Source organism: Myotis yumanensis, unplaced genomic scaffold, assembly GCF_028538775.1.
Source record: "Myotis yumanensis isolate MYYU_CA2020_CCGP unplaced genomic scaffold, mMyoYum1.0.hap1 SCAF_5, whole genome shotgun sequence".
NCBI classification, from domain to species: domain Eukaryota; kingdom Metazoa; phylum Chordata; class Mammalia; order Chiroptera; family Vespertilionidae; genus Myotis; species Myotis yumanensis.
Genome location: NW_027223756.1, coordinates 1,931,671 through 1,952,537, shown reverse-complemented (window position 1 = coordinate 1,952,537; position 20,867 = coordinate 1,931,671). Strand labels below are relative to the sequence as shown.

Here is a 20,867-nt window from a genome sequence, read left to right as displayed (position 1 = left end):
CAGACACCGCCAGGCACCGCCAGGCACCACCAGACACCACCAGACACCGCCAGGCACCGCCAGGCACCGGAGCGCAGAGTTGTGCACGCAGTGCACCCACTTCAGCTGGGAGCGTGAGCGCGGTGCTTCCTCCGGGCGATCCCGGGAGCCCATGAAGACACCTGGCGGCCCAGGTGCATCCTAGAGACTGAGGGGCAGCTCCTCCAGGTGGAGATGGTGGAGGACAGGCCGCAGGGGCAGAAATTGTGGAGGCATCTGGGGGGGGGGGCAGGGGCACAGGAGGATGGAGCGCCGGGGTCCGTGGGTCCAATGGCGAGAGGGGGAGCCCCCCATTTCCCCGCTCACGCACAGAGCTGGGGGTCACCTGCATAAGCCATGGCTGCAGCACCAAGACCCCGCATACCCTCTGGGGCTGAGGCTCCTGCTGTTTCCCTACTGACTAGGGTGACCTTTGCCCCCAAAGAGGAGCCTCCACAGAGAACACGGGGTGGTCATCCTGGACGAGACCCTACAGGCAGCGGCGGGCGGGGCCGGTTCAGGTCCTGGAGGCACCGGGGCCGCTCCACAGCCTCACCCCCTCACCTCCTCACCCCCTCACCTCCTCACCCCCTCACCCTGGGCCCTGCACAGCCTCACCCCCTCACCCCCTCACCCTGGGCCCTGCACAGCCTCACCCGCTCATCCCCTCACCCCCTCACCCTCTCACCCTGGGCCCTGCACAGCCTTACCCCCTCACCCCCTCACCCGGGCCTTACACAGCCTCACCCCCTCATCCTGGGCCTTACACAGCCTCACCCCCTCACCCCCTCACCCTGGGCCCTGCACAGCCTCACCCCCTCACCCTGGGCCTTACACAGCCTCACCCGAACCTACACAGCCTCACCCAGCCCTGCACAGCCTCACCTGCCCCTGCAGCAGGGCCAGCAGGGCTGTGGTTGCTCACCCATCCCAGTGTCTGTGCTCAAGCCTGTCCATCACTAATAATCCCCTCGGCCTGGTCCATGGATTCAAAGACAATGAGGCGTGGCCTGTGCCCCTGCTCAGGTTCTATGTCCAGGGAGTGAGTTTGTCTAGAGGACCCTGGCTGGGTCGGGGTGAGTCCAGCAGGCAAGCCTCTCACACTGCCTTTCCTCAGGGCCGCCTGCCCGCTCCCCGGGATGTGGCGGGGCCCAGAGCTGGCTGCTGCACCCCCGGGCCCCTCCCCTCCCTGCCCCCATCTGCTTCTTCACCGGCCGGTTTACTCTTACACGTATGAGCTCGGGGAACGTCTGCGAGGACAGCATTTCTAAAAATGAGCTGAACTAAGTGTCAGCTTCCTGCTGTGAACAGAGGGAGTCACATGGGAGAGAAGCGGGACCCCGGGGCCAGGCCAGAGGACTGGCCGCCATCGCCGTCCCGATCCCCGAGGAGCTCATGGGAAGTGCCGTTGCCGTGGAGGCAGGCGCTGGCTGACATGCGCCCTGCTGGCTGCAGGTCCGCCTCCTGGCAGGGGCCCTGCCGTCTCGCCTACCGGAAGCTCTGATGGGCGCTCGGGGGGAAAGTGGCCTGTTACCCGGTGCCCATGGCAGACAGGACCTCGCACCGCAGAGACGCTGGGGGACAGGATGCAGGGGTCAGTGAGCGCCAGCGAACCTCCTGGAACGAGGTGGAACCTCCTAAGGACGCACCTGTGAGGCCTAAGGCACCCGCCACTGGCCACTGGCTGAGAGCCACGGTGGGCGGCACCCGTGTGAAGGGCAGCCGGGGGCGGGCGTGTGGCCTCCCAGATGCCGCCCTCAGAGCCAGGGGGGAGGGGACACGGTACTCACATCACCTCCAGCCGGGCCGTCCGGGAGTCGCTGCCGCCCTCAGAGACGATCTCGCAGGTGTAGTCTCCGATGTCGCCCGACCACGTCTGGCTGATGAGCAGGGACCCGTCTGGCTCCACCACGATCCGGGAGCTGCTGGGCGGGGCGAGGACCACGTCGTCCTTCCTCCACACGTAGCTGCGGCCAAGCACAGAGCCTGGGTCAGAGCGGGCAGGGAGGGTCTGGCGCTGGCCCCTCCGTCTGTGAGAAGCCACGCTGGGGCCTGTGGGTGCACCGACCACTTCACTGTTCTTCGGAAGGGTGAATTCTATCCCATGTGGGCTATACGATAACAGAGGAACAGAACGAGCCCTGGCCAGTTTGGCTCAGTGGATAGAGCATCAACTGCAGACTGAGGGGTCCCAAGTTTTGATTCCAGTCAAGGGCACATGCCCAGGTTTGTGGGCTCAAACCCCAGTGGGGCATGCAGGAGGCAGCCGATCAATGATTCCCTCTCATCATTGATGTTTCTCTTTCTCTCTCCTATTCCTTTCATCTCTGAAATCAATCCTATATAATAATCCTATATAATAAAAGGCTAATATGCAAACTGACTGAATTCGGAACAACCAGTCGCTATGATGTGCACTGACCACAGGGGGAGCACTGCTCAGCCAGAAGCCAGGCTCACAGCTGGCGAGCACAGCGGTGGAGGCGGCAGTCTCTCCTGCCTCTGTGGCCGCACTAAGGATGTCACACGCCTGTCACACCTGTCGCTACGAGCACTGTGACATACACCTGTCACACCTGTCGCTACGAGCACTGCTCCTCTCATTCCCAGGAAAGTCCCGAAGGACAAGTGCTGCCTGCACAGGGGCAATGACTGTCTAAAACCCAGAGCAGAAGCCTCCAGTTCCTGAACAAAGAGCAAGTCACACGCAAACACACGTTCACCGTTTGCCAAACACCCGCCAGAGACGAGCGAGACGTCAGCTGCCTCCGAATCCAGTTAAACCACATGTGCGCATGCGCCCCCGCCCCCTCTGCTGGGGTGAGCGCTTCCGAAAGCCCCATCGCTGGCTGCACGCCTCTGGCTCAGGCCGAGTGCAGATGCCAGGAGGGTGTGTGTCTGTGCGGATTTACCATTTAGGCTCGAGTCTGCGTCTGACAGTGAAGCCCATTCTGCAGCCGCGAGTCCGGGAAGAGGCTCGCCACGGCGGCCTGTGCTGGCGCCACGCGGTGGCCGGCTGGGTCCCACGGGGTCATTACCTTCCCAGTATGAGCTCCAACGGGAGGGCGCTGCAACTCCTCCAGACCCGCAGTCCCCGGCCCTCTCTCCACCCTGCCCCTCACCCCCATAGACTGTGGTGCTCTCTCCCCCACCACCCCTCACTCTGCACCCACAAAGGAGCGCTGCACCGAGGCCGGGAGAGGACACTGTCCCCGTAAGTGACACACAGGCGGAGTGGGAGCTGGGATCTGTGAGGTTAATGACGGAGCTCAGACCGCATGGCGCCGTGACCTGCGGCTAAAATCCAGTCCCTGCCATTCTCCCTCTGGCCTCAGCACCCCTTCCCGCGCCCACGGAGTATGAACACCCCCACGGGGGGACGGAGCTACCGGAGGGAGACACGAGGGTCGTGCGTGGCCCCGCAGCGCAGCGTGGCCGTGGTCCCCTTGATCACCACGCGGTCCTCAGGGGGCGTGACGATGGACGTTCGATCTGAAAACACAAGTCACAGCTCAGACAGAATCACAGGCGTGTGCGCCTTCCGCCCCCCAGGCAATGCACTGGGCACCTGACATCAAAACCAATTTCCTCGTCTCCCGGCAAGACACGCGCATCTCGGCACCCAGAGCCGCCCTGGGGACCGAAACATGCCCTCCCACGCAGCCGGGAGCCAGGCCTCCGCCCTCCCAGGCCACCCCGAGGGCCCCGGCCCGGAGGAAGCGAGAGTGGAAGGCCGGCTGCGATGGTCATCAGGCCCCCCGCTCCCACTCCCAGGGAAGCATCCGTCTCCCCGAGATAATGGGCATCGGGGACGTCTGCCGGCCGCACGGCACCCGGGACTGGCGAGGCGCCTTCATTATTACGGTGTATGACTTAGTCCTCACGGCAGCCTGTGGGCGCTGCGGTATCACCCCAGTTCCCGGGAGGACAGTGAGGCTCAGACATGCCGGGCTGCTGGTGCCACGGAGCTGGAGTGGCCTGGGGCAAAGGGGTAGGTCTGGACTCTGCCCAGACCAGCCGCCGCCACAGCGGGGCCCGGTGACAGCCATGGCATGCATCTCCCATGCGCACCTCTGTGAGCACAGCCCGCACTTGGGGGTCACCACACTGGGTTCAGGGCAGCCTGACCCCCTGCAGCGGGCGTGCGGGAGGCCTCTCTGAGCGTGCGTTTCCTGGGTTGGGGGGGGCTGCTGGTGCTGCGGCTGCACAGACCCGTGGGCGCGTGGGGGACGGCGCCCGCAGCCACTGTGGCTCCCGCATCCACCGCTGTTCTGACCCTGGATCTTAGCGGAGCCACACAACTGCCTGGCAAGTGACCCAGCGACGTGCAGACGTCAGTTTGTCACCAGTTTGTAAAGATGAGGCTCATTTTAGGGACAACCCCCTCTTCAGCACCTGACAATCGGGGGTGACTGGAAGCCAGTGTTCTTAGAGCACCTCGCACGTTAGGAGGCCGTCTATCAGAGTGGACGCCACGGAAACCAGAAACACCTCCGTGGACATGAAGGGAGCCCAGGGGGCTTTTCCCGAAGGATGGGGTGTGGCAGACGCCCCCTCACGCAAGTTAGCGTTTCCCTCCTCACAGACGGTTGGGGAATCTCTTAGCGAGCACAGGTGACTCTCCTAGTCTTGCGTTTGCGAGCAGCACTGTTTTAGTGATGTAGATACGGCCGCGGGGAGACGGGGAAGCTCACTGGTGATGGAGGCTACGGGGTGGGGAGGGGGAAGGAATGCTTGGTAAGCCAATCCTCATGCTCCGGAAAACAGCTTATCTGCATTTCAGAAACCCGTGTTAGCGATAAAATAAGAAGAGTCAAACGTTGGAGAAACAAATCTCTCTCTCTCTCTCTCTCTCTCTCTCTCTCTCTCTCTCTCTCGGTTCATGCCTCATATCTAGGGAGCATTCATAGTTCATAAGCTAGGACTGTTCTAGTTGGTTACAATGATAACAGAAAAAAATATACTCTCTCTAGGATTTTAGTTCTCAACGCGGTTTTCTCGCATAACCTGCCCCTTTGCTATGGGAGCCACTTGGGGGCACCACCCCAACTCACTGACTTGAAAGTCAGTCTCTCCTCGCCCGAAACGCCCCCTTTCAATCTGGGAACACACTTGCTGACTGCTCCTCGGAAACGGAAACATTAGTTAAGAACAGGTTCCTAGAAATTAGCTGTGACAATCCTCCTCCCCTGGGCGAACCGGAGTCCGGACATCAGGAGGTCCCCGAGCAGAGGACACGACGGTGAGACCAGGGCTGGGGTGGAGCCCGCGGGGTGGGGTCCTTACTCCACACGGTGAGCGTGGCCGACGCGTTCAGGGACCCCTCCGTGTTGGCTGCGTAGCAGGTGTAGGTGCCGGCATCTTGGATGAAGACGGGGCTGATCTGCAGGCCCCCCGATTCCAGCAGCATGAACCTGGGAATCTGCACGGAGCCGCTGGCCAGCACGTGGCTTCCTGGAGACCAGAGAGAGGACAGGTGCGTCAGAACCCAGGGCGAGGGAGGGCCACGCTCAGGCCACCACCAAGAAGCAAGTCAAGGAGAAGCCAGAACGAAGGGGGCCCTTCACACACGGATACCACCGCAGCAGGTCCTCCAGCGCGATTCACAGGAGCGCACGCCGACACCCTCCCTCCACCGGGATGTGGACACGTCTGCCACGGCCCTCTGGGGCATTGGAAATGCTCTCGTATGCTATGATCCCATCTCAATCGAGTGAGAGAAAGCATATGACAGACAGAGGGCCTGCCCCCTTCACCTTTGGCCCCCAGGTCCCCCACCCCAGCTGGGCCTGTGCACAGGCTGAACCTCGGAGCTGAGGAGCTCCCTCCGGTTTTCCGTCCCCCAGCGTGGCGGGTCCGTGTGAATCGCCGAGGCTCAGTGCTGCGCTGGCCCGGCTGCTGCGACAGGGCCGCTGCCTACCTCTCCTCCAGGTGATGGCGGGTCTGGGCGCCCCGGACACCTCGCACCTCAGCGTGGCCGTCATCCCATCTGTGACCGTGGTGTCGGCCGGAAGCTGAGTGAAGGCTGGTGCGACATCTGAGTGAGGAGGTAACAGGGACAGGCTCAGCGTGGCCCCTCGGAGGGACTGTCCACGTGGCTTTCCGTAGGACGGAGCTCGAGGCAACTAGTGAGGGTGCCTGCACCTGCCCGGGCTCCCTCTCGGAGCGGCCGATCCTGCCGGCAGCCCGCAGAGAACCCGCCTCCGCACGGCTGTCCCCAGGCCTGAGGGACCCGGAGGCCTGGACACGCATGCTCAATAGTGTTTGTCAAATGAACATGTCAATATTGATTGTGCTACATTGTATTTTCATCCCATTAAAGGTTTTAATTTGAAAAAAGCCCCTTTTGCGACACCCTACACTTACAAATCATAATCATTTATCTGTTCTCCCTCTAGTTGTCATGGTAACCAGCATATGTAGCACGTTCATTTGAATTTCCAATCTGATCTTTGCAAGAACCTTGTGAATTGGGCTGGGTTGGCTCCATTTTGATGACAACACTGAGGTGGAGAAATTAAGTAGAGCTTCCCAGTCTCTCAATAGAGAAAAGGCTGCCCCCCCCCCAACCTGGGGGCTGAATGCAGCCCCATGCCTGCTTTTGTCAATAAAGCTTTATTGGAACACAGCCATGCCTACCCGTTCTGTACTGTCTGTGCTGCTTTTGTCAATAAAGCTTTATTGGAACACAGCCACGCCCACCACTCTGTGCTGCCTGTGCTGCTGTCCTTCTCCAGCAGAGCTGAGTCGCTGACTGAGACCGTGCCCCTCAAGGCTGAACCAATGTACCGTCTGCCCTTTCAGGAAGAGGGCCAGTCCCCGCCCGTCCCACCCTGGCCCGCCGCTGCCAGGTCTGCTTTAATAATTCTAATGCCTCAAACTCGGTTTCCGGCTAAGTGCCCAGTGTTATTTCTACTGTTTGAAGGGATTTTAGTTTCCCACGCTCCGAACTGGACGATAAACTTGACCCCTGGGCACAGTTCCAGGAAGTGGGCCCAGGTCACTGAAGCGTACGCATCAGTCTCAGGTCCTGTCCGCCTCTGTGGGCTCCACCGGCCAGCACACCGGCACCGGCCCGCTTCCTCCAAAGGCTCTGCCCCGAGGGACCAGCATTTTTCCTCCGAAAGGACAAACGTGCCCGGTACCGTTCCCTAAGCACCAGGTTCTACTTTGTCTGAAAGGGGAAGACGTGCAGGAACGGAAAAGAAACCAGGAAACCCTCCTTCGGGAGACAGGATCACAGCTGTGGGAGGTTACGGCGTGAAGCGCGGATACAGGGAAATCCTCCCGCATCCCAGCTGTCAGAGGCCCACTATGTCCGTCGATGGGGCAATAGAAGAAGCTCACAGAAGAGCTGTAATCGTTCAATAAACCACAGCAGAGAATGAATATTTAAAGTGGAAACACTATCTCAGGGAAAAGAGCAGGAACGGGCTGTTCACTTAATGTCCAGAAAACCGGGTTTCCTACTTCTTGGTGCTGGGTCCCCGCTACCTGCTGAGAGCAGGGCGGGCCCCTGGGGCAGCCATGTGTTTGCGCCCCGGGCGTCTGCAGAGGGGACGAGGGGGCTGGGTGCTGCAGTCACCTGGGCACCACGCCCCGCCCAGGTCCCCGCGGGGCCAGGCAGAGGGGACCCCTCTCTGAGTGTGCCACGCGGGCCACGGTCGGAAGCTCCGGCCTCTGGTGGCCGGTACTCACTGGTGACGTCCAGGTAGGTGGAGGTCTGCACCTCGCCCCCTTCGTTGCTGGCAAAGCACTGGAAGATGCCGGAGTCGCGGGGACGCAGCCGCTCGATGCGCAGGCCGCCTGGGAGCAGCCGGTAGCGCGGGTCCTGGAGCTGGCTGAGCGGCACGGCGTCCTTGTACCACTGCAGCCTGGGCAGCGGGGCCCCTGCGTGGAGGCAAGAACCAGGCGTCACAAATTTAAATTTCGGGAATCTCTTACAGGCGGGAGCAACGGCAGTATTTTTTTTTTTAAAAAAAATATGTGTTTACTGATTTCAGAGAGGAAGGGAGAGGGAGATAGAGAGAGAAACATCAATGATGAGAGAGAATCATCGATTGGCTGCCTCCTGCACGCCCCCTACTGGGGATTGAGACCACAACCCGGGCACGTGCCCTGACCTGGAATCGAACTGTGACCTCCTGGTTCATAGGTCGACACTCAACCACTGAGCCTGTCGGCCGGGCAGGAACGGCAATGTTTTGACAGGCACTTCAGGTGTTCCTCCTCCCACGTGGCAGGAAGCAATGGACCCAGCACGGCATCGGGGAAGGTGGGGAACACGCAGCCCCGACATGACCCTCCCAACGCCTGCGCCTGCACCAGAGAGCTGACCTGAGCCCCAAGACCACAGTCCTGAACTGCGGCGGGCACAGCGCCTGCCGAGGCCCCAGGAAAAGTGCGGGAGCAGCTGGGCTATTTCTACACCCCGACGGCTTGTGCCTCGGTTTCCCTCGCTGTGAACGTAGCCAGGAGAAAACACGTCCACGCGGTGCATGGGAGGGAGCACACTCCGGTCCCCCGACTTCAGACGCTGGAATAAAAGATGCCTCCTTCTCATAAATAAAGTTAATGTCGTGGAATATTTCAAGATAATGCATTCGCGGATCCTGTTCTTTGCCTTAATTATGTTTCCTGTCACTTTTTATTAAACCAGGAAATTAAAAAAAATCCATTTCGAGGTAAAAGCATAAGGACTCGTGTAAAACCTCATAACGGCGGTTCCTCTTGGAACCTCGCCGCCGGCTGCGGCTTCGCCGTCAGAGTTAAAAGAAAGCGGTAAATTACACGCCGGCCACGCCACGCGGGAACCTGCTCCCACGTGTATGCCTGCACTTCACACGCTGTCGCCACAGCAGCCGGGTCAGGAGCTTGCTCGTCAGGGCAGAGCTTCCGACCGTCGCTTATTGAGAGACGGCTGTTGGCGAGGAGGGGCGAGGAGGGCTTCTTCTTTGGGGCAATTTCAGCAGAGTCGTCCCCCCACGCACTGCAGACGCTAACTGCACAGCTTCCCTTTCTGTCATCGGCCTGATAAAGCTGGGATTACTCGAGAGGGGACAGTGCGACCGCCGCCAGGGATGTAATTCTGTGTGAGATCTGCGTTCCTCTTCGCCCTCCCCCCGCCCCGGGCTCAGGGAGGGGGACAGAGGGACAGGAGCGGAGCAGGGCCCTGCCCCCGGCCCCCGGCCTCCTGCCTCCCTGACGGCCCCCCGGCCCAGACCAGAGCCGCTCGGCAGGCCCGGCTGCCGCACAGACAGTGATGGAGGAGGGGACTGCGGCGGACCCTCACCGGCCATCGGCACTGCCCCGAGGGACGCTGCCATCCTCCTCAGAAATGGGAGCGACGTGTGGGCACCCACAGCTGTGAGGTCTTAGCTCCCGTCCCGGCTCAGCTCCCGGGAGCAGCCGGGGTCCTGGCAAAGCCCTCGCCATGGAGCTCCCGGATTCGGGGTGCCTCCCGCCTCCGTGTGGCCCCAGGTGGGTCACCTGCCCGGTACATAATGACCCCTTCATGCCAAACGCTGGCGGAGGCTTTACGGGAGGCACCGCACGCGTCGCCGTGGCCCCGGGCATGTGGCTGGGCCTTGCCTTCAGGCTCTGTCCGTGTGAACAGGGAGATGACACGCTCCCCCGTGGCCCTTGTGAAGGCTCAGGAAGGGCTGGGAAGTCTCAGGAGGAAAGACCGCTCTTAAGGGGGCCAGACAGCAACGGGAGAAGGCCCCTCTCGTTTCCTGACCGCCCCCAGCACTGACGCAGCCTTTGTTAATGCAGTGCCCAGAGAGCCCGTCTTAGGGTGAGTGTGGCTCCCTGCGCTGCGGGGTGGGAATGGCGCTAGTCACGCTGCCTGAATAACAGGAAAAGGCAACCCAGTGCTGAAACGGCAGAAACACAGGATGTCCTGCTCAGAGAATTCACAGCATCTCCCTGTCTACAGAGCGGCATGGTTGTGGGTCCCCACCACCTGTGGATGAGGACGAGCTTCCTACCCTCAGGCCTGGGGCCGTGGCTGGTGGAAGCGGAGCGTCCAAGGGAGTGAGAGGACAGCCTACACCAGGCCTCCTGTGCTTCCTTGTAAATAGTACCTTCCCCGCTTTGCAGGTGAGGGAGCAAGGTCAAATACCTTCCCAAGGTCAAACACCACCCCTGATCAAAACACAGTCTCAAGGTCAAACATCTCCCCAGGGTCAAACACCTTCCCAAGGTCAAACACATCCCAGATTAAACACTTTCCCAGGGTCAAACACCTCCCCAGGGTCAAATACTTTCCCAGATCAAACACCTTTCCAGGGTCAAACACCTTCCCAGGGCAAACACCTCCCGAAGGTCAAACACCTCCCCAGGGTCAAACACCTTCCCAGATCAAACACCTTCCCAGGGTCAAATACCTCCCCAGGTCACGTGCAGAGCAATTGGGTTCTGTACAGTCCCAGTTTCTGACCTTGGCCTCAATGTGTCCCTCCAATGATGACGACTCTGCCCTGGAGAATGCCCTGGGTCCCTCCACATCACGGCCACCCAGCAGCCCCCACACTCACCCATCGCTGCACACGCCATGTCCACGGTCTCCTCCACCTCCACCACAATCCGGCTCTCGGGCTCAGCAGTGAAGTACGGTGGCTCTTTAAACAAGAAAACACAGGAGCCGCTAAGCAAGGAGCATATTTCAGAAGACTCTGCAGCCTCGAGTCGGGACTCTTTTTAAAAACTATCTTTGGCCCGACCAGTGTGGCTCAGTGACTGAGCATTGACTTAAGAACCAGAAGGTCAGGCTTTGATTCCCCGTCAGAGCACCTGCCCGGGTTGCAGGCTCGATCCCCAGTGGGGGGCGTGCAGGAGGCAGCCGACCCATGATTCTCTCTCATCACTGATGTTTCTCTCTCTCTTTCCCTCTCCCTTCCTCTCTGAAATCAATAAAAATATATTTTAAGATGCATTAAAAAAACGATTTCTGAGAACTTCATCTGTTACCAATGTGCGCACAAAGTCTGACCACAGAGAGCAGAGGCCAGAGGCGATTTACACTCTCAGGTCTCCGGCAGCAAATTGCTACTCAGAGCAACGGCCACTTTTCAGCGTGTGGGCTTGAATCATGAACCATCTTAATTCAGGCTTTAGAAGCGCTGTCCCGAGGGGCTCATAAGGTGGATATTTACAGCCCAGTATTTCATAGGCCAGTTTGCTTCCGTATCGAAACTAAACACAACTCCCGAGGCGTGCTGGGGGCCGCACCGGGCTCTGGCCCGTGCCGGGGGACAGTGCAGTCTAGTAACATCCTCTCTAAAGTCTTAGCAGTTCTCCTCCAAAATACAGATTTAACACTCCAATGCGACAGCAAATAACAGCTGAGGGCAAGAAGAGAAAGGGCCTGGCGTCGCTCTGTAGCAGCGAACGCGTAGCCACTCGCTTCTCTCTGGATACTGCACTGACCTATTCAACCAAAAAAAAAAAAAAAAAAATAGTGGTTGCACTAAGCAGTGAATTTCCTTGGAGAGTAAATTGCAGTATTTTTTTTCTCAGTTTATTCAACAGAAATTCAACAGTGGCCTGGCCGAGTGCGTGGCGTGTTTAGGTGGCAGTGATCTCATTATCATGATGACAAAGGCTGCGCTGGCTTTCTGAGTGGTAATTAATGCTGGGCCTGCCTGCCAGAGGTCATGCTCAGTGTGACTTTGGACGGTGCTGCACGCGGACACGCAGCCTGGCGAGCCTCCGACAGCAGCTGTCTCCCCAGAGCAGGCAGAGCCCAAAGGAGGAGAAAGGCTCGCAAACAGCACTTTCAAGGAACGATGGCGGTGACAGAGAAAAGGCCAAGGTTCCCGGGGAGGCAGTTAGGTAGCAATTTTGCTTCCCCGGCTCACTGAGCGGAAAGTCTGCGCCTGGCGGGAGAGGGGTCAGAACCTCTGCTCCCTGTGCGCGTGTGGACCCGGTGGACTGGCCCAGAGGACCACGGCTGAGCCGCCGCCGGCTCCTCAGGCTGCTCTTCGGCGTGTAGGAGCCCCCTTGGCCTTCTCCTTCAGGGGCCGCCACGGCAGCAGCACCTCCATCCTCCGCTGCCGGCTCAACCTGCCGACGCCGCACGCAGGCCATGCCCGCCGCCGCTGCGTGCTGCCGTCCGATTGTAGGGGTGAATGTGTGTGTGTGTGTGTGTGGGGGGGGGGGGGGGATCAACATTGGCCTGATGAGTTGGTTTTCCTTTTCTGAGGGAAACGCTGCAGCCGAGTGGGCTGCGAGGTCCCTGCAGGTGCAGGAGACGGTGGGGAAGGACACTCTGTCCTTTACTCGTCTCCCTCCATGGCAACACCTTGCTGAACGGCTGCAATCAGAGCCGGCGAGGCGGCGGCCGGAAGCAGGCAGGGCCCTGCACTCCGTCTCCGTTGGCTGGTGCTCGTGGGCGTGGGCACATGTACTTAGTGTCACGCAGTGTCATCGCCTGCGTAGGTGTGGGGGTCACCAAAGGCCCCGGCACCCCGCTCTCTGTAGCCGCCCCTCCCAGCGTCTCCGGCCGTGCCTGGCCCATCTCTGTCGTCCTGTCTGCCTGATGCTATGGACGCGGATCACAGGGCGGGGCCTGGGAGCGGCCTCTTTCACTCAGCAGCGCCCGTGCGGTTCATTCAAGAGCGATCACTCTGCGAAGATGAAAATCCATCCCCGTGGACGGTCGCGCCCACAGACCACACTGCTCCCGCGGCAGCAACGGCGATGCCTGTGGGCAGCTCGGCTCTTTCTTAGTGGGCAGTGCCCGCGGGTCCCCCGGGTGCAGGGAGGGCCTGGCATGGGTCACGCTTCACACACTGACGCCGGCCCGGGCTCTGGGACGGTGCGTGAAGCAGCAGCCGGGCCCAGCATCCAGGCTTCTCGAGTGGAGGCCGCCCTGCACAGGGACGTCACGCTCCGCTGCGCGGTGGGTGGGCGCCTGGCCCCACTCGGCGGTGGGGTGGGAGGCTCTGCTGGCAGCGCAGGAGGAGAGCCGGGGTTCTGTGTACCTTTCCTTGTGGCCGAGGACACATCCCAGGGCTGGTGGGGAGGAAGCTCCCAGCACCACTGGGTTAGGGGCACGTGAGGGCTCAGCTGGGTTAGGTTCTGAGGGTCGGGAGGGACCACGAGGCAGAGCCTGTGCCGGTGCTGCCGACGGCGGGTGCAGGCCTCTGGGCGGGTGGCGGTGCCCGCACTCAGCCGGTGCCCCTGTTGGGCCGCAGGAGGGAAGGGCAGCAGGAAGCCCACGGGCGGGTGAACAGCTGCGTGCGTCTGTCTGGTCTCGTCCGAGAGGGAGGGCAGCAACCGAAGCCCCTCTGCTCTCCTCCTTCCACTTCACGTTCCTACGGGAGCCTCCCCGCCGCCCTGACGCCTGGGATGGCGGGCGAGGGTGGCATCTCCCCACACGAACAGGCTTTCCCAGGTCACTCGGCACAAGTCCCACTGTCCCAGCAAACGCTGACGAGCGGAGGGGACTTATACCGACCCCGGAAGCCAGGTGTGCTCTGGCGCCTGCACAGGCCGGACGGGGTGGCGGGGGGGTGGAGGGGGGGGCGGGACACTCTAGGTGAGCGTCTGCCGTGAATCCGGATGTAAACGCAGAGCCCAGCGCACTCAGAGGCCGAGTGTTTGGAAGCAGCTCACTCAGAGGCCAAGTGTTTGGAAGCAGCGCTGCTGGAGACCGACATTCTAGTTCCGGGAGATAATCCCCTGCCGTCAGGACGCAGGCTGTGCTGTCTAAGGAGCCGGAGCCGGACTTCAGTCTGTGCGGCCCACACCGTGGCTCCCGCAGCCACAGGCCGCCCAGTGGGTGCCCCTCCGGGAGCGGGTGCATTCACGTCGCGGCTGAACAGGGTGAGATGGACCCGGCCTGCCCTCCGGGGCTGCGAGATCTTCCCCATGGCCAGGGGCCGCAGGTGTGCGTGGCAGGCGTGTGGCCGTCACGTAGAGGCCGGAGCCACGTCTGATGATGGAAGGAAGTGCCGTGCTCCAGGCACACTTCGAGGCAGTGGCTGCTCCTCTTGCGAACTGTGTGTGAAATGCAGCCTTCATTCTGACTTCCCTCGCAAAGGGGCCAACGGCGCGTATGTCACCGAGGGGCCACGCTCTCGGGAGGGCTCCGGCATATCCGCTCTCCTGGGGCCGCCCCTTCGTCCCGCAGAGGAGGGGAGGGGTGGGGGTCCCCTCACGGGAGCAGGCGGCACGGCCACCTCTCTGCTGGGCTGGCCACGACCACAGGGCCGGCCGCAGGAGGACAAGGGCTGTGGGCGGGGCCGGTGGGAGGAGTGCAGCCCTCACCCCTGTGCCGGGCCATCGCACCACAGTCCGAGTCACCGAGTTCCCCTCGCCGTGTGCGAGGCCACGTCCCGACCTGCCACCCTCAGGCGCTCAGAGCAGTGGTGCCGGTTCCCCTCCGCTCCCGGCCAGGGCGGCACTGGGCTCCGTCCTCTCTGACACGGAGGGAAGGTAACATCGGGCACCTTCTCACTGCCTTCGGGTCCAGAAATGACAGCAGCAGCACCGTCTCCGAGCCCTGATCGTCACAGTCAGACATGAGAGCCTGGGCCGAGGCACAGGAGGTGCCCTCCCCACGGCCTCCCGCCTGCAGCCCGGGCTGGGTCAGGCCGGCTCAGACCAGCTCTCGGGTTCAGTGATTTTCTTGGGAAAGAAAAGCCGGATGCGTTTGGGAGATGGAATCAGGCCCCCTCCCTGCGCCAGGTTCAAGGTAAAGCTGGGGTGAGTGTGACTGCGCTTCCCAGGGAAGGCTGGGCAGCACCCAGGCCCAGTGCCGCCTCCAGGGGGAGCCTTACCTGTGATGGGAGGAGGGTTACTGTGATGGGAGGAGGGGTTACTGTGATGGGAGGAGGGGTCACTGTGATGGGAGGAGGGTTACCTGTGATGGGAGGAGGGGTCACTGTGATGGGAGGAGGGTCACTGTGATGGGAGGAGGGGTCACTGTGATGGGAGGAGGGTCACTGTGATGGGAGGAGGGGTCACTGTGATGGGAGGAGGGGTCACTGTGATGGGAGGAGGGTCACCGTGATGGGAGGAGGGGTCACCGTGATGGGAGGAGGGGTCACCGTGATGGGAGGAGGGTCACTGTGATGGGAGGAGGGTCACCGTGATGGGAGGAGGGTTACTGTGATGGGAGGAGGGGTCACCGTGATGGGAGGAGGGGTCACTGTGATGGGAGGAGGGGTCACTGTGATGGGAGGAGGGGTCACTGTGATGGGAGGAGGGTCACTGCGATGGGGAGGAGGGGTCACTGTGATGGGAGGAGGGGTCACTGTGATGGGAGGAGGGTCACTGCGATGGGGAGGAGGGGTCACTGTGATGGGAGGAGGGGTCACTGTGATGGGAGGAGGGGTCACTGTGATGGGAGGAGGGTCACTGCGATGGGGAGGAGGGGTCACTGTGATGGGAGGAGGGGTCACTGTGATGGGAGGAGGGTCACTGCGATGGGGAGGAGGGGTCACTGTGATGGGAGGAGGGGTCACTGTGATGGGAGGAGGGGTCACTGTGATGGGAGGAGGGTCACTGTGATGGGAGGAGGGGTCACTGTGATGGGAGGAGGGTCACTGTGATGGGAGGAGGGTCACTGCGATGGGGAGGAGGGGTCACTGTGATGGGAGGAGGGGTCACTGTGATGGGAGGAGGGGTCACTGTGATGGGAGGAGGGTTACCTGTGATGGAGAGGAAGGCCTTTGCGTGGGCTGGTTCGGCCGTGCTCCCGGCCAGCGCCGCCTCGCAGAGGTACTCGCCAGTGTCGGCGGAGGTCGGGGTGCTGATGGTGAGGCGCCTCCCGAAGCTGCGGAGCCCGCGGGTGAGGGTCACCCCGTTCCTCTTCCAGCTCACACGCAGCTCCTCCAGGGGCCTGGGAGAGCGAGGGCAGCTGTGAGGGACCGTGAGTCCAGGGAGGGGGGTGGCAGCCACCTCGGGCCCAGGCAGGAGCTGCTAGGGCCTGTCCTGCGGGGCTGCTGGGGGTCAGTGGACACCTGAACCAGTCCCCTCGCACCCCTCTCCCTCCCGCTTCGCTCAGCGGTGCTCCGCTTGGGCTACTGAGCAAGGACAGCTAATTGCGGCAGCGGGGGAGCTGTGGCCGCGGGGGAGCTGAGGCCGTGGGGGAGCTGAGGCCGCGGGGGAGCTGTGGCCGCGGGGGAGCTGAGGCCGCGGGGGAGCTGAGGCCGCGGGGGAGCTGTGGCCCCGGGAACACCATCCTGGAGCGAGGACACCTGGGACTAGAGAGGGGCGGCCTCTCCCTCCTCAGCCGGACTCCGAGGAGGTCCCTCCAGGCCCGGCAGCTCCCGAGAAGTGTGTTCTGGGACCACAGAGGCCTGGGGTCCCGGCTGCCCCCCCACAGCTGTGCTCACAGCCCAGCTGCGCCAACAGGACACCGTGGCAGGGAGCTCGCACCCCTGGCGAGGGTCTCGGTGATGTCACATACCTGGCATTCGCTATGCACTCCAGGGTGACCTCGCTGGACCCGGCCAGCACGCTGCGGTTGCTCGGGGCGATCACGATGACGGGGGCCGTGGCTTCGGGCGCAGCGCCGTCCCCTGTGGCGACAAAGCACAAACCACGGAGCGCTCCTGGGTACGGGGTGAGGACTGGGAATGACCGTCGAGAGATACTGGGGGGCTCCGGTGGGATGCCCGGGTCTCATGCCCCACCGTGACCCCCATGAAGAGGCCTGGGGGGCCCTGTCCCTGGTGGGTGCTGGGAGCCTTGGGGGGGGGGGGGCCCAGCCCATAACTTGACAGGGCCGTCCTTGCGGATCGGGGCTGGAGCCCTGCGCTGGGGGGGCGGAGCCCGCGGATCAGGGCCTCGGCCTGTGGAGCCTCCCCAGGAGGCCGCTGCTTTACGCGCCTTTAATTGGTTTACGACGTTGCTTATGGAGCCACCTAGTCCACCCACTGTTGTACAACCTGTTCAGTTCCACAAACGAGTCCGCGCCAGGCCCCCCGAGAGGCACTGTGTCAGGCAGAGCGCCCCACGCAGCACAGCCGCGGACGGAGCGTCGGCTCGCCATGTGGCCAAGCCCCTCTCCCGAGAGCGACCTGCCCCGTCCCTGCCCCTGCGAGCGGCAGAGGACGACAGTTCAGCTCAGCCTTCTCCTGACAAGGGAGAAAAGAATGACACATTTTTGCCACTTTCCTCCGAAATACATGTAATACCCACATTAAACTGCTCACGGTACACTTCGCTGCTGTGTATTTAGGGAAAATGAAGACGATCAGACATTTCTGGAACAGGATCTCAATTTAAGGGCGGAGACGGGGAGCCTGGAAATCACATTCGGGTAAATGACGGCAGATGAAGCGTCTGGTCTAGTGCTTCAGAGGGAGGCGCCCGCCGCCGTGCAGGGCAGTGACGGGCACGCGAGGACCCGAGGGCGCTGGCCGCTGGGCTGGCAGAGCCGGCAAATGCGCATCGTGAAGGTCTCTGCACTGAGCACAGGGGCGTGACGCCGAGTCTCCGTGTCCGTGGGGTCCTGGAAAGCTGCCTCCCCCCACCCCGAGGCTCCCTGGGGGCGTGGCTTCCGGGGAGACAAGGCAGGGACGTGGCGGCTGGAAGGCTTCTAGGAGATGCCGCGATGGGACGAAGGACAGAGCTGAACGCCAGCAGGTTAACCGCCGCCCGCCACCTGTGAAAGTCCCGATGAGGAGCAGTGACCTGAGGAGCTACCGTCTGCAATGGCTGCGACGTGCGGCGCAGGAGGGAGCGGGGTGGGGAGGTCGCCGGGGCAGGGGCTAATACGGCATCAATCACGGCTCAGCCGCCGCCCGGAGGAAGCCGTGCTCAGCGCTGGTCACTGCCCCGGGGGACGGTCCCCCGGCCGCTCAGCCTCGACTGCCCGATGCCCCTGAGGAACAGGCCCAGGGCCAGTGCCAGTCCTGCAGGGACATGTGGGACACGGGGGGGGGGGGGGGGGGTTGTCACGGAGTCGCCACGGCGATGGAAAGACAGGCCCCATGTGACTCCTCTGGAGCTGGGACTGCCCTGGGCCCCACCTCCTGCCATACAAATGCGGCTTCAGCTCCTGCGCCCTGTGGGGTCCGCAGGGCAGGTCACGTGCCCGCCTGGCTCGGGGCTGGTAAATGTCAGTGTGTTCGAAAGCGCCCGACCTCCCGCCCTGCCGCCTGCGCTCCCGGTGAGGCGTGACCCGCACAGGACGTGCTCGGAGGCAGGTGAGGGGGACCGGTGGAAATGTCGTCATTCCCAAGGCGGGCATTCGGGGACACACACAGGGCCGCTGGGAAGGTGACCTTGACTCCGGGCCAGTCTCTGGGCACAAGCAGAGCCAGGGCTGCTGAGCGCAGCGCTGCGCGTGGTCTGGGCCTGCGGCCGCACCCAGCCCCCCCCCCCCCCCCCCCCCCCCCCCCCCCACGGCATGGACGACGCTCACCACAGAGCTCGCTGTGGGGCCTCCCGAGCCAACAGCGGTTTCCAAGTGCAACCAGACTCGGGTGTGCACGTGGAGTGCAGAGCAGCACGGCAAGGCTCGGGAAGCGCACCCACCCCATGCGAACGGCAGCTCCCTGCCTCCTGCAGGGACCGGCGTCCACAGGGCAGAGCCCTCTCCTGGCCACGCGCGCTCCGTGGAGGGCGTCCTGCCTGCCTGCCTGTCCGACCACAGCAGGCGCTGACACTCTGCCTACAGCAGACGGGCGGGAGCAGGCTGTTCAGGCCACGCTGTGAATCACCCCCATTTGCAGCTCTAGCCCCTCCGCGAGCAAGTCCGCGCTGGGTGTCCCCACGCGGAGACCTCCCCCCGCCGTCATGCCTCCACCCAGGGCTGCCTTCCAGACACGCTTCCCTCGGGCTCCCTGTCGCCTCCTTCCTTTGTGGCGCGGGAGGCGACAGTCTCTGCCTCCTTTACTGCTTGTCGGTGGGTTTACTCTTTTCCCGAGAGACGAGATAACGGGGTGCATCCCTCACCCGCACGCTGGCCTCCTCCCACATTCTGCTCCCACGGTCAGTTTCGGGAAGGAAGCTGCGGAGACGAACACCGAGGCGCCCTTAAAGGAATAAGCCGGCTCTTTGTTCCTGCCGTTCCCGGAGGATTTACGACGCGATGAGCACTCAACAAATCTCAGTGATGGCTTAATTCTTCATGCATATCCCGCAATAACGAGTCACCACTGCCTCCACCAGAAACATTACCCTCTCCTTCAATGCTCTACACTAAAAACAGTCCCAAAATTCCAAATGTCAGTGCGCTGGGAATTACTTCCCAGAGGAAGGAAAACCAAGTGGGAAGTGGGGAGGGGGCTGTGTTGGCCAAGTCCCACACGGCCCCGGACATTGTGCTAAACGGGTCCATTTACAGGTGTCAGCCCCTGGCTTCGAACCCCAGCCAATACGATATCTATTATCGCCTCAGAAAACGGAGGCCAGTCACATGACTCAGTGGTGAGAGGCGTTCGGACAGAGGAGCGTCAGCGCCCGGAGTTCAGAACCCTGCTCTCCCACGGGCTGCTCCTCCTCCTCCGAACTCTGCTGTGGCCAGTTCCCTGGAAACCACGGGACCTGGAGCTCCCCTCCCCCCAGCGGCTCCGGTCGAGCTTTCCCAGCGGATCATTTCCCGGCCGGGCGGGGTGGCAGGAGGTGAAGAAATCAAACTGGAAGAGATTTCGGCGGAGGGAGCAGCGCACGCCAGGGGGCTCCTGGGGGCGGCAGGGACCTGGGGCGGCCTCGCTGCAGCTCTGGGAACAAACAACCCCGCAGAGGCAGGGCCCGTCCACACCCAACCCCCGCCCCCCCCCCCCCCCCCCCCGCCCCCAGCCCAGCCCTGGTGCCGGGGCTCCGTGGCAGCAGCTGTCCAGGCTGCACGTGATTAGAAAGTCCCTGTAAAGACACAAGTCTCTCCAGCAGGAGACGAGGCTCCCCGTCCCTGAGCTGCTGAGCCGGGGGTCCAGGGGGTAAGAGGTGAGAGCATCATGACGACTGGAGGGCAGCAGGGACACAGGAGGGGCGGGAGGCGGTGGGTGACCTTAAGGAGCGAGGAAGGAGACCAGCCCCGTGGCTCTCGGGGCGCAGGCGTTCCAGGCCCCGGAGAGCGGGGCGCGGGCTCCCTGCGCGGCCCCAGGTTCCTCTCTCCTGCCTGACGGTGTCGGCCAGTGTGGCTGCTCCTCTCAGGACACGTGGCCATGAACGCGGGACCCTGAGGAGGCCTGCAGCCCTACAGCTCACGGCCCACATGGGGGGTGGGGGGGACCCTGATCCCATACACACCCCAAACTCTCTTGTTACAGACACCCAGTGCACCGCGGAGGGCCCCACGTGTGTACCCCCCAGTGTACCCTACGAGGGCCCCCCAGTGTACCCTACGAGGCCCCCCCAGTGCACCCCACATGTGTACCCCCCAGTGTACCCCATGGAAGGCCCCCAATACACCCCACGAGGGCCCCCCCAGTGCACCGCGAGGCCCTGGTGGAGCGTCGCAGGACCGGTCACCTTTTGCTCAGCGCTGCAGCCGCCTCCGCATGCAGCTGGCCGCCCCTCGCACCTGCTCCTGACGATGGAAGTGCCGCGGAGCTGGTCTGCCTTTTGTGACCCCCGACCTTCCCCGGCAGGAGGTGCTGCTGCACTGGGGGGGCGGCGAGCAGAGCCTGTGGCCTTCCCCTGCACATCAGTGCCCGGCAGGGGCTGTCTCCCAGGGGTGCTGGCCGCGTGCAGCCTGGGGGCCAGCATCTACATGCCGAGTCTGTAACGCTGAGCCCGGGTGCACAGTGTTGAAGAGGCTGAGATGCACCCCAACCAGCACATCTCCAGCCCCCACAGCCACGACCGCCTCCTCTCGGAAGCCTGCCCGCGCGGAAGGCGTGAAGGCAGTGGATAGCCGGGTCCCCCCAGGCTCCACAGGTGCTTTC

The 20,867-nt window shown here is 62.6% G+C and overlaps 1 protein-coding gene across 1 annotated transcript in view; it reads right to left on the bottom strand.

Annotated features, from left to right (window-relative positions):
- SDK1 (sidekick cell adhesion molecule 1) overlaps positions 1-20,867 on the bottom strand; it is a 279,805-nt gene that overhangs the window by 87,999 nt on the left and 170,939 nt on the right. Inside the window, 8 exon segments of the mRNA XM_070414297.1 lie at positions 1,809-1,985; positions 3,408-3,510; positions 5,305-5,472; positions 5,939-6,055; positions 7,717-7,908; positions 10,557-10,640; positions 15,678-15,868; positions 16,439-16,550. Of these exon segments, the coding sequence (XP_070270398.1) occupies positions 1,809-1,985; positions 3,408-3,510; positions 5,305-5,472; positions 5,939-6,055; positions 7,717-7,908; positions 10,557-10,640; positions 15,678-15,868; positions 16,439-16,550 (1,144 nt within the window).